Source organism: Bos mutus, chromosome 6 (genome assembly GCF_027580195.1).
Source record: "Bos mutus isolate GX-2022 chromosome 6, NWIPB_WYAK_1.1, whole genome shotgun sequence".
Classification (NCBI taxonomy): domain Eukaryota; kingdom Metazoa; phylum Chordata; class Mammalia; order Artiodactyla; family Bovidae; genus Bos; species Bos mutus.
The window spans coordinates 64,813,407-64,829,647 of record NC_091622.1 but is presented as its reverse complement, the minus strand read 5'-3'; the positions used below and the strand labels follow the sequence as shown (position 1 = coordinate 64,829,647).

The following is a 16,241-nucleotide window of genomic DNA, read 5'->3' as shown; positions in this document are numbered from 1 at the left end:
ATTGAAAGTAATTAATAGAAATTTAGATTTTAGAGTAGCTGAATTCATTCATATGCAAACTATAGGAAGATATTTGCTATTAAATATATGTATATACAAACATAATGATATGATATATATATAAATAATATAAATACACATATTTTTAGAATGCTATTTCAGAAAAATATTTTACAAAATGTAATTTACTTGTGGATGTAGGTGTGTACATGTCTCTTACTGATATTAACCTTTACTAGTGACAGTCAGAAAAGCAGACACATTGTAGTATGTCATTGAAAGATCACACAGTGAATAAGACACAACAATAACTTTATTGTAACTAATGCTTAAGTGGGAATGGATTTGTGGTCACAGACTTTGGTTCCAGGTAAGTACCAGGACCACCCCAGAACAATGGTATTAACCTAGAAAATGTATAGGTGGCAGGTAAATGAGCTTTCTAGTGTCCGGAAGACCTAGAGGCAGACAGCTGGAGACAGCTGGTTCTTTCTCTCCCTCAATTGAAAATGTGACTGTGATGCTGAGTTTTGCTCAGGGACCAGAAGTAACTAATATTTCTAAATATTCCCATGAGCACTAGTGCATAGAAGTTCTTCGGAAGGTCAGTAGGACAGCCAGAATTGTCTGCTTATTCAACTGTGGAGAAACTCTGCCTGTTCCCCCTCAGGACATATAGGCGCAAGGGAAATATCAGGGCCAGAGAAGTGCTGAGACAAGATACGCTGCTTGCTCTCCAGCTTTATAGTCATCTCACTTCTGCTAAGTCCTGTATCTTTGGCCAAATAAATCAGAAAGTTATATCTGGTCTGTACGTGATCTGTCTCCTCCTGACAATATACAGCTTAATTAGGATGCTATGCAAGTATAGTCCAGTGAGATCTGTGTGCAATAATTAATTTTAAAATAAATATGTTTTAAAGTGTTTTCAATTTATGAAACTATAGTATTCTGAGTTATTTTACATATTCAGCAAAATTCTCATTCTTCTAATGAAATATATTGTATCATGATAGGTAAGTAATTTAATTCTTAACTAGGTGAAGGTTTTGAAGAAAAGTCTACAAAACTAACTACAAAGATAATACTTTAAATACAATATATATCATTATTGTTCTCACATGGAAATAAGTTACCATTATGTCCAGAGAACAATGTCATTTTGGAATACAATTATTATTTCATGAGCAATGGCTGTTTCTAAATTAACTAGTTAAATGGGACTTGGGTATTTGTAACCTGTTTACTGCAATGCCTTCATCTGTTACTTTGGGAATATGGAAGACATTTTAACCATCTCAGAGCCCAGTTATTTTTGCAGATTCTAAAAAGATATTCGATCTTTGTCTATCAAAGTGGTTGCAGTGAAAATATCCTTATGGTCATGGTTGCCTTTCTTGATCTGCTTCACACCCTTCATATTAAAATTTCAAAGACACTTTTTTACACTAAAAATATGATCTTTAAACATCAGTTTTATAGTAAACAATAATTCTATGAAATATACAACCTTTGATGTTATTATTATTGATGATTCTTACTAAAATGCTTAAAAAGATTTTTTTCCCCTAATTTCCTACAGATGCATATACAACCTCAGAGGTTACTTACATTTGGACATACAATGCGTCTGATTCTGTACAGGTTGCTCCTGATGGCTCTAGGTTAAATCAATATGATCTGCTGGGCCAATCAATTGGGAAGGAGACAATTAAATCTAGTACAGGTCAGTAAAAAATGAGTCTAAAGAAAAGCTAATTCCTAAGAAAGTTAATGGGTTAAAGCCATTGGAAATGTATTAGTTTGCTTAAAACCTTTTTCTCTTGAGGTCAAAGAACTAGTAGCATAGATGGTGCTTGGGAGCTTTTTAGAAATTGAGACTCTCATGCCTGACTCCTATTAAGTCTGGATCTGCTTTTTAACAAGATTTTAAGGAGATTCCAAGATGTGCATTAAAGTTTAAAAAAAAACACTGATCTAACTTGTCTTTTGAGACAAGCCAATTTTACCTTATCAGTGTTACAATTTCCCTCATTTTCTAATTCTTTTTCCCCTATCCTGCATGAGTTATGACTATTCAATGCTTGATTATAAATAATTACTAGTAGCCTCTGTGGGAAAGCTGAAACCTTCCCTAAGAAAACACAGCTGTATGAACTCATGATCTCACATCTGGCAGATGTAAACCCAGAGAGCAGAATGGAAGGTAGCTATGAGGATCAGACAGAACTGACCCCAGTATATTAGAGAAGACATTAAGATGGGTAAATTCAGAATTGGTGATAGGATTAAAATCTGGGCCAAAAGATCAGTCTTGGAGATGTGGCTAGAGATCAGTACCACAAAGAGCCTAAGTAGGGCTAGACTGGAAAATAGTCAAAGCAGAGGCTTGAGGGTGGTACCAAAGAGGATGAGGAGCTGAGCAACTAAGATAATGTATGTTCAGAGAGCACTTATGAATCCTCTGTCCTTTGGTCAGTAAGCACGACCTAGAGAGAAAAATCAAATACCACACTGTATACAAGCCATGCAAATTCCTTGGTCATATGAAAATTTTCATTTATATACTCTTGCTATGCTAAATGGCATTTTAATGTTATATATTTTCCATGCTATATATGGGACAAATTCTTTGCATTTTTAAATCAGGGACTTTTTTTCTCTAATCCCTTCCATTTCCAAAATGTTCAAACTATTGACTACTACAGTTTCTTAAGCTGCTTAAATTTTTCTTCTAGGTGAATATACCGTAATGACAGCTCATTTCCACTTGAAAAGAAAAAAATTGGATATTTTGTGATTCAGACATATCTGCCTTGCATCATGACTGTCATTCTCTCCCAAGTGTCATTCTGGCTTAACAGAGAATCTGTGCCTGCAAGAACAGTGTTTGGTGAGTGACTAACTACATACTGTGCTGTACAGCACATTTTGTTTCATGGCATACTTTCAAAAGCATTCTATCTCTTGATCCTCACCCCAATAGTTTGTCATGCACAGAGCAGGGAGTATTTGGCTTTGTCTTATAGATGAGGAAACTGAGGCTCAGGAAAGTAAAATACAGAGTCAGTGTCCCATTCTTGACAAGGAATATAAACAGTTCTCAAATATGAAATACACTATTTTCGTTCTGTTAAATCATTTTGCTTATCAACACTTCATTTCATGTTAATATAAGAAGAATATTCTTAGAGGTTTTAATATGAAGTTCAACAGTACCATATTTCTAAGCTTTTATATTTACTTTGTTTGTTGGTTTTTTTTTGGGGGGGAGGGATTAGTTTTTAGATGAACAAAGATGATCTTAGTACCTTAAATGAGAGAATAAGGGAGGAAGGGGAGGAGAAAGAGAAAGAGATCCTTCATTCTCTATCAGTAGTATGTTTGATAACAAAATTAAGTTTCTTGATTTAAAACATGCAGGGGAATTTGGTTACTGCTTTTCAGATATATGAATTAAGATGAGCACATTTTGTAACAAAGTAGGCCACTTTGTGTATTTGGTCCACTCATTCATTTAGGAAGGCTTTACTGAGAATCTACTGTGGTGGAGAGCACCAGAATAAGCAGGAAAGTTAATGACAACATAAGATGAAAGCATTATGAAAGAGACACATGCAAGCCATTAAAAATATACAGCAGCATGGATGTTCCCTAAGAGGGCTGATTAAGTAACTGAGTTAGCATTCAAACTAAGTCTTGAAGGATAAGTAGGAGATTCCCAGATGAATGAGATGGGACAAAAATCCTAGTCAAAAAAGGATAAAGTATACAATAATATAGCAGGATGAAAGGGCGTAGTGTATTCAGTGACAGTGAGCTGATTCAGTGTCAGTGGATATGCATACAGATAGAAATGTAGTTTGAGGCCTAGATGAGACATCCTTGTAGGCCATGTTATTATAATGTAACTATCTTATAGACTATAGTGTTTTGAGACCATGGACATGTGTAAAGCTCTTAGAACAATGCCTGGCATTTAATACATGCTATCCAACTGTTAGCTATTCTTATTATCAATGCTGAAAAATCAATTTTAGTCTCAATATTAGAAATGAATAATTTAAAAGATAATTTCATTTATAATGATGTCCTAGGCAACATAATTCTCCTAAAAGAAAAGGGGGGAATGAGAGAGTCAGTTCCTAGGCAGGTTGATAGGGAGTCTAGGGGTCCCCAAGGAGAGAGGGGTCTGGAATTCTCAAGGAGGAAGAAAGGACAAACTTTTTTTCTTTCTCCACATTCCTTAGGATTATATAACAATAATGTATCCTGCCTAAGGACAGTCTTTGGATTCAACCTTCTGTTATCTTAAAATGTTAATTATGGGAGTAGACCTGATCTTTACAAGGATGTATCTTGCCTGAGGACAGTGTTATCTTAAAATGTAAATTATGGGAGTAGGTCTGATGAGGTCTTTACAACCTCCAGATATTCTTTGGATTATATAACTTCATTGTTAACACTAGCAAGTGGGTATTCTTTTTGCCTCCTTCTGATGCCTGTGTCAGAAGCTTTCTCTATCTCCTTTATACTTTAATAAAACTTTATTACACACACAAAAAAATAAATAAATAAAATATCTAGAAACAAATGTGACCAAGTAGGTAAACACTTGTCCACTAAGAACTATAAAACTTTGCTGAAATAAATTAAAGAAGACCTAACTAAATGGAAAGATATCTCATGTTTCTTTTTTTGGAAGATAGTACCATTAAGATAGGAATAATCCCCAAAGCAATCTATAGATTTAATACCTATAAGAAATCCAATGGCTTTTTTGGGCAGAAATGTCAATCTTCAAATTCATGTGAAATTGCAAATGGCTCCAAATAGCCAAAACAGTATCTATAAAGAAAAAAGTTGCTGAACTCTTACTACTCAGCTTCAAAGCCTAGAACAAAGCTACATTAATCAAAACAGTGTGGTAGTGTCATAAGGATGGACATATAGACTGATGGAATAAAACTGAGTCCAGAAACAAATAAACAACTATGGCTAATGAATATTCAGTAGGAGTGCCAAGACCCTTCTGTGTGCAAATAGTATTCTCTTTACCAAATGGTGCTGGGACAGCTGGATGACCACCAGGTGCAAAGGAATGAAGATGGAGTCCTACTTCACTCCTTGACACAACAATTAAACAGGTATAAAGCATTAATGTAAAATGAGAACTGTAAAACTATTAGAAGACAATACAGGGTCTATTAGAAGAAAATGCAGGATAAATCTTTATGAATTTGGATCTAACCATGGATTCTTAGATTTGATAGCAAAAGCATGGGTAACAAAGAAAAACAGATAAATTGAATTTCACTAAGTTGAAAACTTTTTTATCTCAAACATCATCAAAAATGTGAAAAGACAACTTACATTTGGGAGAAAAAATTGAGCTTCATACATCTGATAAGGGTTTAATATCCTGAATAAATAAGGAATTCTTACAACTCAAAAACAAAATGACCAAAACCCTGATTTTAGAAAATGGACAAAAAACTCAAATGGACTTTTTTCTAAACAAAATAAATATACAAATGGCAAACAAACACAAGTAATAATGTACATCATTGTACTTTAAGGAAATGCAAATCAAAGCAACAATAAAATACATTTTATAAAGGCAATGGCACCCCACTCCAGTACTCTTGCCTGGAAAATCCCATGGACGGAGGAGCCTGGTGGGCTACAGTCCATGGGGTCGAGAAGAGTCAGACACAACTGAGCGACTTCACTTTCACTTTTCACTTTCATGCATTGGAGAAGGAAATGGCAACCCACTCCAGTGTTCTTGCCTGGAGAATCCCAGGGATGGAGGAGCCTGGTGGGCTGCCGTCTATGGGGTCGCACAGAGTTGGACACGACTGATGCGACTTAGCAGCAGCAGCAGCATAGCCATAATAATGAGTAAACCAAAAGAAAAAAAGGGACTTAAGTACTTAAATAGAAACTCTCATAAATTGCAGGGGGAGTATATAATGGTATAGCTTCTATGGACAATCGTTTGGCAGTTCCTCAAAAAGTTGAACATAGAATTAACATATGATCCAACAATTTCACCTCTAGGTATTACCTAAGATTAATGAAAGTGTGTTTATACAGAAACTTGTACACAGATGTTTATAGTGATATTATTCCTAATAATCAAAAGATAGAAACAATCCAAATATCCTTTGTAGATGAATGGATAACCAAAATATAGTATATACTTACACTAGAATGTTTTTCACCTATCAGTCAGTCAGTCATTCAGTTCAATTGCTCAGGCATGTCTGACTCTTTGTGATCCCATGGACTGCAGCACACCAGGCCTCCCTGTCTGGCACCAACTCCTGGAGTTTACTCAAACTCATGTCCATTGAGTCGGCGATGCCATCCAACCACCCCATCCTCTGTTATCCCCTTCTCCTCCTGCCTTCAATCTTTCCCAGCATCAGGGTCTTTTCAAATGAGTCAATTCTTTGCATCAGATGGCCAAAGTATTGGAGCTTTAGCTTCAACATCAGTCCTTCCAATGAAGATTCAGGACTGGTTTCCTTTAGGATGGACTGGTTGGATCTCCTTGCAGTCCAAGGGACTCTCAAGAGTCTTCTCCAATACCACAGTCCAAAAGCATCAATTCTTTGGCACTCAGCTTTCTTTATAGTCTAACTCTCACATCTATACATGACCACTGGAAAAACCATAGCCTTGACTAGATGGACCTTTGTTGACAAAGTAATGTCTGCTTTTTAATATGCTGTCTGTGTTGGTCATAACATTTCTTCCAAGGAGCAAGCGCCTTTTAATTTCATGGCTGCAATCACAATCTGCAGTGATTTTGAAGCCCCCCCAAAAATAAAGTCTGCCACTGTTTCCATTGTTTCCCCATCTATTTGCCATGAAATGATGGTACCAGATGCCATGATCTTAGTTTTCTGAATGTTGAACTTTAAGCCAACATTTTCACTCTCCTCTTTCACTTCCATCAAGAGGCTGTTTAGTTCTTCTTCAATTTCTGCCATAAGGGTGGTGTCATCTGCATATCTGAGGTTATTGATATTTCTCTTGGCATTCTTAATTCCAGCTTTTGCTTCATCCAGCCCAGTATTTCTCATGATATACTCTGCATATAAGTTGAATAAGCAGGGTGACAATATACAGCCTTACGTACTTATTTTCCTATTTGGAACCAATCTGTTGTTTCATATCCAGTTCTAACTATTGCTTCCTGACCTGCATACAGATTTCTTAAGAGTAGCATCAAGTGGGATGGTGCCCTATCTCTTGAAGAATTTTCCGCAGTTTGTTGTGGTCCACACAGTCAAAGGCTTTGGCATAGTCAATAAAGCAGAAATAGATGTTTTTCTGGAACTCTCTTCCTTTATCCATGATCCAATGGATGTTGGCAATTTGATTTCTGGTTCCTCTGCCTTTTCTAAAACCAGCTTGAACATCTGGAAGTTCATGGTTCACGTACTGCTGAAGCCTGGCTTGGAGAATTTTGAGCATTACTTTACTAGCGTGTGAGATGAGTACAATTGTGTGGTAGTTTCAGCATTCCTTGGCATTGCCTTTTTTGGGGATTGGAATGAAAACTGACCTTTTCCAGTCCTGTGGCCACTGCTGAGTTTTGCAAATTTGCTGACATATTGAGTGCAGCACTTTCACAGCATCATCTTTCAGGATTGAAATAGCTCAACTAGAGTTCCATCACCTCCACTAGCTTTGTTTGTAGTAATGCTTCCCAAGGCCCAGTTGACTTCACATTCTAGGATGTCTGGCTCTAGGTGAGTGATCATACCATCGTGATTATCTGGATCATGAAGATCTTTTTTTTTTTTTTTTTTTTTGTATAGTTCTGTGTATTCTTGCTGCCTCTTCTTAATATCTTCTGCTTCTCTTAGGTCCATACCATTTCTGTCCTTTATTGAGCCCATCTTTGCATGAAATGTTCCCTTGGTATCTCTAATTTTCGCCCCCCCCCGAATTTCTTTGCACTGATCACTGAGGAAGGCTTTCTTATCTCTCCTTGCTCTTATTTAGAACTCTGCATTCAAATGGTATATCTTCCCTTTTCTCCTTTGCTTTTTTCTTCTCTTCTTTGCACAGCTATTTGTAAGGCCTCCCCAGACAGCCATTTTGCTTTTTGCATTTCTTTTTTAGGGGGATGGTCTTGATCCCTGTCTCCTTTACAGTGTCAAGAACCTCCATCCATAGTTCATCAGGCACCCTGTCTATCAGATCTAGTCCCCTAAATCTATTTCTCACTTCCACTGTATAATAGTAAGGGATTTGATTTAGGTCATATCTGAATGGTTTAGTGGTTTTCCCTATTTTCTTCAATTTAGATCCGAATTTGTCAATAAGGGTTTCATGATCTGAGCCACAGTCAGCTCCAGGTCTTATTTTTGCTGACTGTATAGAGCTTCTTCACCTTTGGCTGGAAAGAATATAATGAATCTGATATCGGTGTTGGCCATCTGGTGATGTCCATGTGTAGAGTCTTCTCTTCTGTTGTTGGAAGAGGGTGTTTGCTATTACCAGTGCATTCTCTTGGCAAAACTCTATTAGTCTTTGCCCTGCTTTATTCTGTACTCCAAGGCCAAATTTGCCTATTATTCCAGGTGTTTCTTGACTTCCTATTTTTGCATTTCAGTCCCCTGTCATGAAAAGGACATCTTTTCTGGTGTTAGTTCTAGAAGGTCTTGTAGGTCTTCATAGATCCCTTCAACTTCAGCTTCTTCAGTATTTAGAAAGGATTAAATATTGATAACATGCTACAGCATGAATGAATCTCAAACACATTATGTTAAGTGAAAGAGAGTGGATAAAAAGTGTCACATATTGTATTCTTCCTTTCATATGAATTATCTAGTATAGGTAAACCCAAGAAGCAGTTTTGTAGTTGCCAGTAGGTGGATACAGGGTAAAATGGGTTGTATTATGTAAGAACTGGGTGTCCCAGGGTGGTAGAACTGTTTTGAAACTAGATAGAGGTGGTAGTTCAGAACACAGTGAATGCATAAATGCCACTGAATTGTACACTTTAAAATGGTTAATTGTATATTATGTAACTTTCATCTTCATAAAACATTTTGTAAGTCATAGCTTGGAAAAGAAACAGCATTGAATGAACACCTCAAGAATTTCTCAGGATTTAGAAATCTTCTTAGATACCTATTTCAAATTAGCCAATTATTTAAACAAGGACATAAAAATGGATGTGGCCAAAAATATGAGAAAATTTCAATTCAAATGCCTTTAAAAGCAATGTTACATGATTTCAGAGCACAAGTAATGGACAAAATGCATTTTTAGGGAAAATTACATAATAATTAAAAACAGAAAGGAAATGATTAGGACAGAACCAATTTTCCAGGAAGATCTAAATTTATATGTAAATATACAGCATATTAAATGAAATTAAATAATGAAATATTTGTTTAATAAAGATTGTAAGGAAAATAAAATACTGCATTGAGGTGAATAAAGACAGATTTCATAACATAAATCACATAAATGCATATGGTAAAAACATGCAAATAGAAGATTACCTAAGTATAGAAAAGAGACAAATAGATGAATAAATATTTAATTTTTAATCAACAGAATGTGTTAGGATCAAGGCTGTTAGGTTCAACTATAACAAATATGCAAAAGTTTCAAAAGAGTGGTTATAAAAATAACATATAAAGTTAAAAATCCGGGCTATATTTGAATTTGTAAATTTTATATGAATGGTTAACAGTAGACATTTTCGTGTAAATGTAAACTGTTAGGTGGTAAAAGCATTCTTAGTATTATCTCTATGAGTTACTCTGTGTAAAGCTTGTGATAAATATAATTCCATGTGGGTATACATGTATATGTGTGTGTGTGTGTGTGTGTGTGTGAGAGTCACTCAGTTGTGTCCAACTCTTTGCAACCCCATGGACTCCTGCCTGCCAGGTTCCTTTGTCCGTGGAATTCTCCAGGCAAGAATACTGGAGTGGGTTGCCATTCTCTTCTCCAGGAGGTCTTCCCAGGGATTGAATCTGGGGCTCTTGCACTGTGGGCAGATTCTTTACCGTAAAGCCTCCAAGGAAGTCCTACATGTATACGTGCATGCAAGTAAACAATATAAGTCCTGTGTTCTGTCCAGAATAATACTTGAAGCCTGTCAGCCTCCTTATTCTCATTCCATCCTTCACTTCACCCTTCATCTTTCTGCCTCCTTTTGAGTCTTAATATCATCATCTGACGATGCCCAGCAGTTACCTAAGCATCTGCCCTCTCCAAACTTCTCTAAGTCCACAGTCAGGCCTACAAGCTGATGGGGTATCATTAAATCATCTACCCTCCTCCTGCCTCCGGAGCTTTTTTTTGATGGATAAAGTTAAAAAACAAACAAAAGAAACCCACTGTTACACAGTTAAGAAATTAATATGCCCTGGGAGATAAATGTCAAATTTCTCAACATTTGAGGTCTGGCTTCATGCCATGAATAAAATAAAAAAACAGCAAACAAGACAGCAGGTAGAGGAGTTGAGATTAGAATGTGTACGACTTTGATACTAGAATCTTTGCTCCATTATATTGGGTTTTCTCTCTTTAGTATTTTGGATATTGCATTTATTTGTGGTTGTATAGACAGCTTGATATTTTTCAAAGCTATTTCTTCAAAGACTCTGCCCACGTATCTTGCAATGATAGGTGATGAAAGTCTCCTTTGACCTTCTCTAAGTGCTCTTGCCCAATTCATTCAATACCAACACTTATTGAGTACTTCTTTATCACATGGTTCTAGATGCTTGGGGTATTCTTGAACAAAAAACAAACAAAACTCCCTTTTATGATGAGACAGTTGCCCTCTGTTGCCACTGGTATGAGAAAGCACTTGGGAAACCTTTCATCTTAAACCTCAGGTTTTATGTTTTCAAGGCTCCGGTGGCTAAGCAGTATATCTGCAAGTACAAAACTCATTTTGTATTTGTGTAAACATATAGTTTATTTTGTGAAATGGTGGCTTCTGGTCTTTTCAGTTGCTTAACATCCTTCAAGACTTCCTATAATTAAGAATAATCATAACGAGTTTGCAATTATTATTTGTATATTTGAAGCCAAATCATTTTTCACATTTCTGAGTAAGTTTATCTATGAATATATGACTATACTGTGGCTCAGCTGGTAAAGAATCCACCTGAAATGCAGGAGACCTGGGTGCGATCCCTGGCTTGGAAGATCCCCTGGAGAAGGGAATGGCTACCGACTCAAGGCTTCAGCAATATGTGAACTATGAACTTCCAGATGTTCAAGCTGGTTTTAGAAAAGGCAGAGGAACCAAAGATCAAATCGCCAACATCCGCTGGATCATGGAAAAAGCAAGAGAGTTCCAGAAAAACATCTACTTCTGCTTTATTGACTATGCCAAAGCCTTTGACTGTGTGGATCACAATAAACTGTGGAAAATTCTGAAAGAGATGGGAATACCAGACCACCTGATCTGCCTCTTGAGAAACCTATATGCAGGTCAGGAAGCAACAGTTAGAAATGGACATGGAACAACAGACTGGTTCCAAATAGAAAAAGGAGTACGTTAAGGCTTTATATTGTCACCCTGCTTATTTAACTTCTATGCAGAGTACATCATGAGAAATGCTGGGCTGGAAGAAGCACAAGCTGGCATCAAGATTGCTGGGAGAAATATCAATAACTTCAGATATGCAGATAACACCACCCTTATGGCAGAAAGTGAAGAGGAACTAAAAAGTCTCTTGATGAAAGTGAAAGTGGAGAGTGAAAAAGTTGGCTTAAAGCTCAACATTCAGAAAACGAAGATCATGGCATCTGATCCCATCATCACTTCATGGCTACTAGATGGGGAAACAATGGAAACAGTGTCAGACTTTATTTTTTTGGGCTCCAAAATCACTGCAGATGGTGATTGCAGCCATGAAATTAAAAGACGCTTACTTCTTGGAAGAAAAGTTATGACCAACCTAGATAGCCTATTCAAAAGCAGAGACATTACTTTGCCAACAAAGGTCCATCTAGTGAAGGCTATGGTTTTTCCAGTAGTCATGTATGGATGTGAGGGTTGGACTGTGAAGAAAGCTGAGTGCCGAAGAATTGATGCTTTTGAACTGTGATGTTGGAGAAGACTCTTGAGAGTCCCTTGGACTGCAAGGAGATCCAACCAGTCCATCCTAAAGAGATCAGTCCTGGTTGTTCATTGGAAGGACTGATGCTGAAGCTGAAACTCCAATATTTTGGCCACCTGATGCAAAGGCTGACTCATTGGAAAAGACTCTGATGCTGGGAGGGATTGGGGGCTGGAGGAGAAGGGGACGACAGAGAATGAGATGGCTGGATGGCATTACCGACTCGATGGACGTGAGTTTGGGTAAACTCCGGGAGTTGGTGATGGACAGGGAGGCCTGGCATGCTGAGATTCATGGGGTCGCAAAGAGTCGGACACGACTGAGTGACTGAACTGACTGACTGACCCACTCCAGTATTCTCGCCTGGAGAATTTCATGGTCTATATAGTCCATGGGGTTGCAAAGAGTCAGACACAACTGAGCGACTTTCACTTTCTTTTTCTTTACTAGGCGTATATAAATGACTTTATATGTAAGAAATATGTCCTGGTATTTTTACCGTAATATCACATTCAATATGGAATAGAGAGTTTTTTTCTATCTAGAACCAAATAACAAACATCTGCTAGGGTGTATGTTTGGTAAAAGTGTACAGGGAGTTCAAATGCTAAAACTGCAGAGTTTATATGTACAAATTTCATTGCATTTGCAAGTGCCTCACCTTCCTCTCTTATATGAATATTGGAATAATTAAACCTCCAAAAGTGATATGTTTGGATTGCTCATGTTTCTACTTAGATCACACTATTCCATGACTCTGTTTGATTTTATGTCAAAGAATCCAAAATATGTCTTATATGAGAAATTTTTTTCCATGTGAAAGAAATCCTCAAGTAAATGCTACAAGACTGATATGGTTAACACCAGAGGCATCAGGAAGTCAGTTTATTTCTCTTTTTCCTCTTTCATATCCTTAGCATGGAGTTTTGCTTCTTGAGTCAAAAAGGTTGTTGGTGGTCCAGGTGTCACATTCATATCCAGGAAACAGGAAGATGTAAGCAAAAAGGGCAAAAGACATCTTCTAGCTCTGTGTTTGCCATTAATGAGCTTTCCCATAAGTCCCTTCAAATAATCTCTATTCATATATTTTTAGCCTAACTTGGTCTCATAACCAGAGAGTCTGAGAAATTGTCACCCTGAATAAATTAAGTATTCTAATATGTATTGACTAAATATAAGATAAGCAGCTAGTGGTTTCTACTACAATAGGAAAAAGAAGTATGTTTCCTATGAAGATCATGAAATGATTGAGAGTACATATTTTGGAACCAGAGCATAGGCTTATTTCATTTTACTGTGCTTTGCTTTATTATACTTTGCAGATGTTGCATTGTTTACAAATTTGAAGGTTTATGGCAACCTTGCATGACACAAGTCCCTTGGTGACATCTTTCCAGCAGCATCTGCTCACTTTGTGTCACATTTGGGTAATTTGTACTGTATTTCAAACTTTATTATTATTATTATTGTTATGGTGATCTGTGATCAGTGATCCTAGATGTTACTATTGTAAAAAGATTACAATTCACTGAGGGCTCAGATGATGCTTGCACATTCTAGCAATAGTATTTTTCACCTGAGACATTGCTCTCCTGGTGGCTCAGTGGTAAAGAATCTGCCTACCAATGCAGGAGACGGGTTCTATCCCTGGGTTGGGAAGATCCCTTGGAGAAGGAAATGGCAACCGACTCCAGTATTCTTGCCTGGAAAATCCCATGGACAGAGGAGACTGGAGGGCTATAGTCAATGGGGTCATGAAAGGTTTGGACATGACTGAGTGATTAAAAAAAAACAAATACTATTACTCACTTAATAGACTATGCTGTTGCTGCTGTTGCTAAGTCGCGTCAGTTGTGTCTGACTCTGTGCGACCCCATAGACGGCAGCCCACCAGGCTCCCCTGTCCCTGGGATTCTCCAGGTAAGAACACTGGAGTGGGTTGCCGTTTCCTTCTCCACTGCATGAAAGTAAAAAGTGAAAAGTGAAAGTGAAAGTGAAGTCATGTCCAACTCTTAGCGACCCCATGGACTGCAGCCTACCAGGCTCCTCTGTCCATGGGATTCTCCAGGCAAGAGTACTATAGTATAGTGTAAATATAACTTTTATAGGCATGGGAAAACCAGAAATTCCATGTGACTTGTTTTATTGTGATACACACTTTTTGTGGTGGTCTTGAACTAAACCTGTAATATCGCCAAGGAATGCTTGTATCTTGGTTCAAAATCTGACAGTACTATTACCAAATTAGGAAAGTTATGGGAAGTCTTTTTAACCTCTTTGTACCTTAATTTTGTAGCTCTGTAGAACTAGAATTATAATATCTACCTTGTGAGGTAGTTTTGGGAATTAACACACCCACAAATACATTTATAGACACACAGAACACTTAGAACAATTCTGGCATACAGTAAATTCTATGAACTCATTGCTATTATTGTTACTATTTATTGTCTAATACTTAATTCTCTCCTTCATATCAATAAATATGTAAAGAGTCATCAGCTCTTGCTTCAGCTTAGGCTCAATATCACAAGATGGCATGTTTCAGGATTTACAAACTCTATAATCTTTAGACAGACCTATCTGGGCAATAATCCAGCTTCTTTGACATTCATATCGTCAGTGTTTAGTTGTTTGAAGGGAATTTCAGAATCTTTGAAATTCCTGTATTTAAGTGAAATATGCCAGTGTGTGTTCAGTTTTTTAATCAAATATCCTTTATTTTGGTATAATGAAATGCAAGTCAAGCTGACTTAAGCCTCTTTGTTAACTTCATTCTTAATTAATCATGAGCTTGTACAGATATCCACAGGACATACCATCAAAGATGTGGATCAAGTCCCATAATTGAATCTTACTGGTTAGTAAGTTACGTGGATCACATTCTTATCCCTGATACAATCATCATGGACAGATTCACACCCCTCCTTTACCTTCCCCTTCCCCTGGCATCCACTCGGCTTCCTTCTTATTTCATGAGTATACCAGTCATTCACCTCAAAGGTTTATCTTTTCTCTCTGCTTGAATTTCTCTTTTCCCAGATGGCTAATTCCTTCATCTCATTCAGGCTTTGTCTTAACTGTCATCTTTGTGAAGAGACCTCACTGACAGATAACTTAAAACTATGAACTGTTTCCCAATCCTGACTCTTCTGCTTACACTGGTCCTGTTCTTTTTTTTCTCCATTGCACATATCATCTTCCAGTATCTTATAGAAAAATACATTTTTGTTTGGTTTGTCTCTCCCACAAGAATTTAAATTTCAAGAAGACAGTTATTTTTACCTGTTTTTAAACTGATAGACAATTAAGTAGATTACACTGAGGCAATAAGCAAAGGGAAAATGGTTTAGATAGATAGAATGTTGTTGCTGTTGTTTAGTTGCTCAGTCATGTTCTATTCTTTACAACCAGACTCCTCTGTCCATGGGATTACCCAGGCTAGAATACTGGAGGGGATTGCCATTTCCTTCTCCAATAGACCTTCCCAATGCAAGGATCGAAGTCTCCTGCATTTGGCAGGCAGATTCTTTACTACTGAGCTACCAAGGAAGCCCAGATATATATAAATACATTTGTGAGTTCAATGAGAGTTAGGTTAGCAAAGCAATATAGACTAAAAGTGTAAGTAGGCTACTTTCCTAATTTTTAAATTAAGGAATCAGAGTGCTGTTTCCAAAAGAAGGTTGCATGGGTTCAGGGAAAAAAATAAACAAGTAAAACTTACCATTACAATAGGTTAGCCAACATTCAATTATCACTATTCAGTGGGCCAAAGCCCCCAGACTTTCAATCTAGGTGTAGTAATCATGTGCCAGAAGCTGAAAGCAAAGGCTTGAACTCTCTTTAGGTATGGTTAAAATCCTATATTACATTAACAATATACATTATAAAACAAAATTTTAAATGTCTAATTATCAGATTATCATCTTGAATTATCAATATATCTGCTTTCTTCATGTCTTTATCAATATCGTCCCTAGTTTTTTCCCTCCCTTCCCCCTTGCTTCCCTTCCCTTTGTCCTGTTTACCTCATCATTGTCTAATTCCCCATAGGTCTCAACATTAGTCCTACTCTGGGGGATTTCTTCCCTCTACCAGCACACCCAACAAACTATTAAT

General features: G+C 37.1%; 1 protein-coding gene across 1 annotated transcript in view; it reads left to right on the top strand.

Annotated features, from left to right (window-relative positions):
• GABRA2 (gamma-aminobutyric acid type A receptor subunit alpha2) overlaps positions 1–16,241 on the top strand; it is a 146,428-nt gene that overhangs the window by 82,148 nt on the left and 48,039 nt on the right. Inside the window, 3 exon segments of the mRNA XM_070372348.1 lie at positions 1,583–1,726; positions 2,739–2,779; positions 2,782–2,893. Coding sequence (XP_070228449.1) covers positions 1,583–1,726; positions 2,739–2,779; positions 2,782–2,893 — 297 coding nt within the window.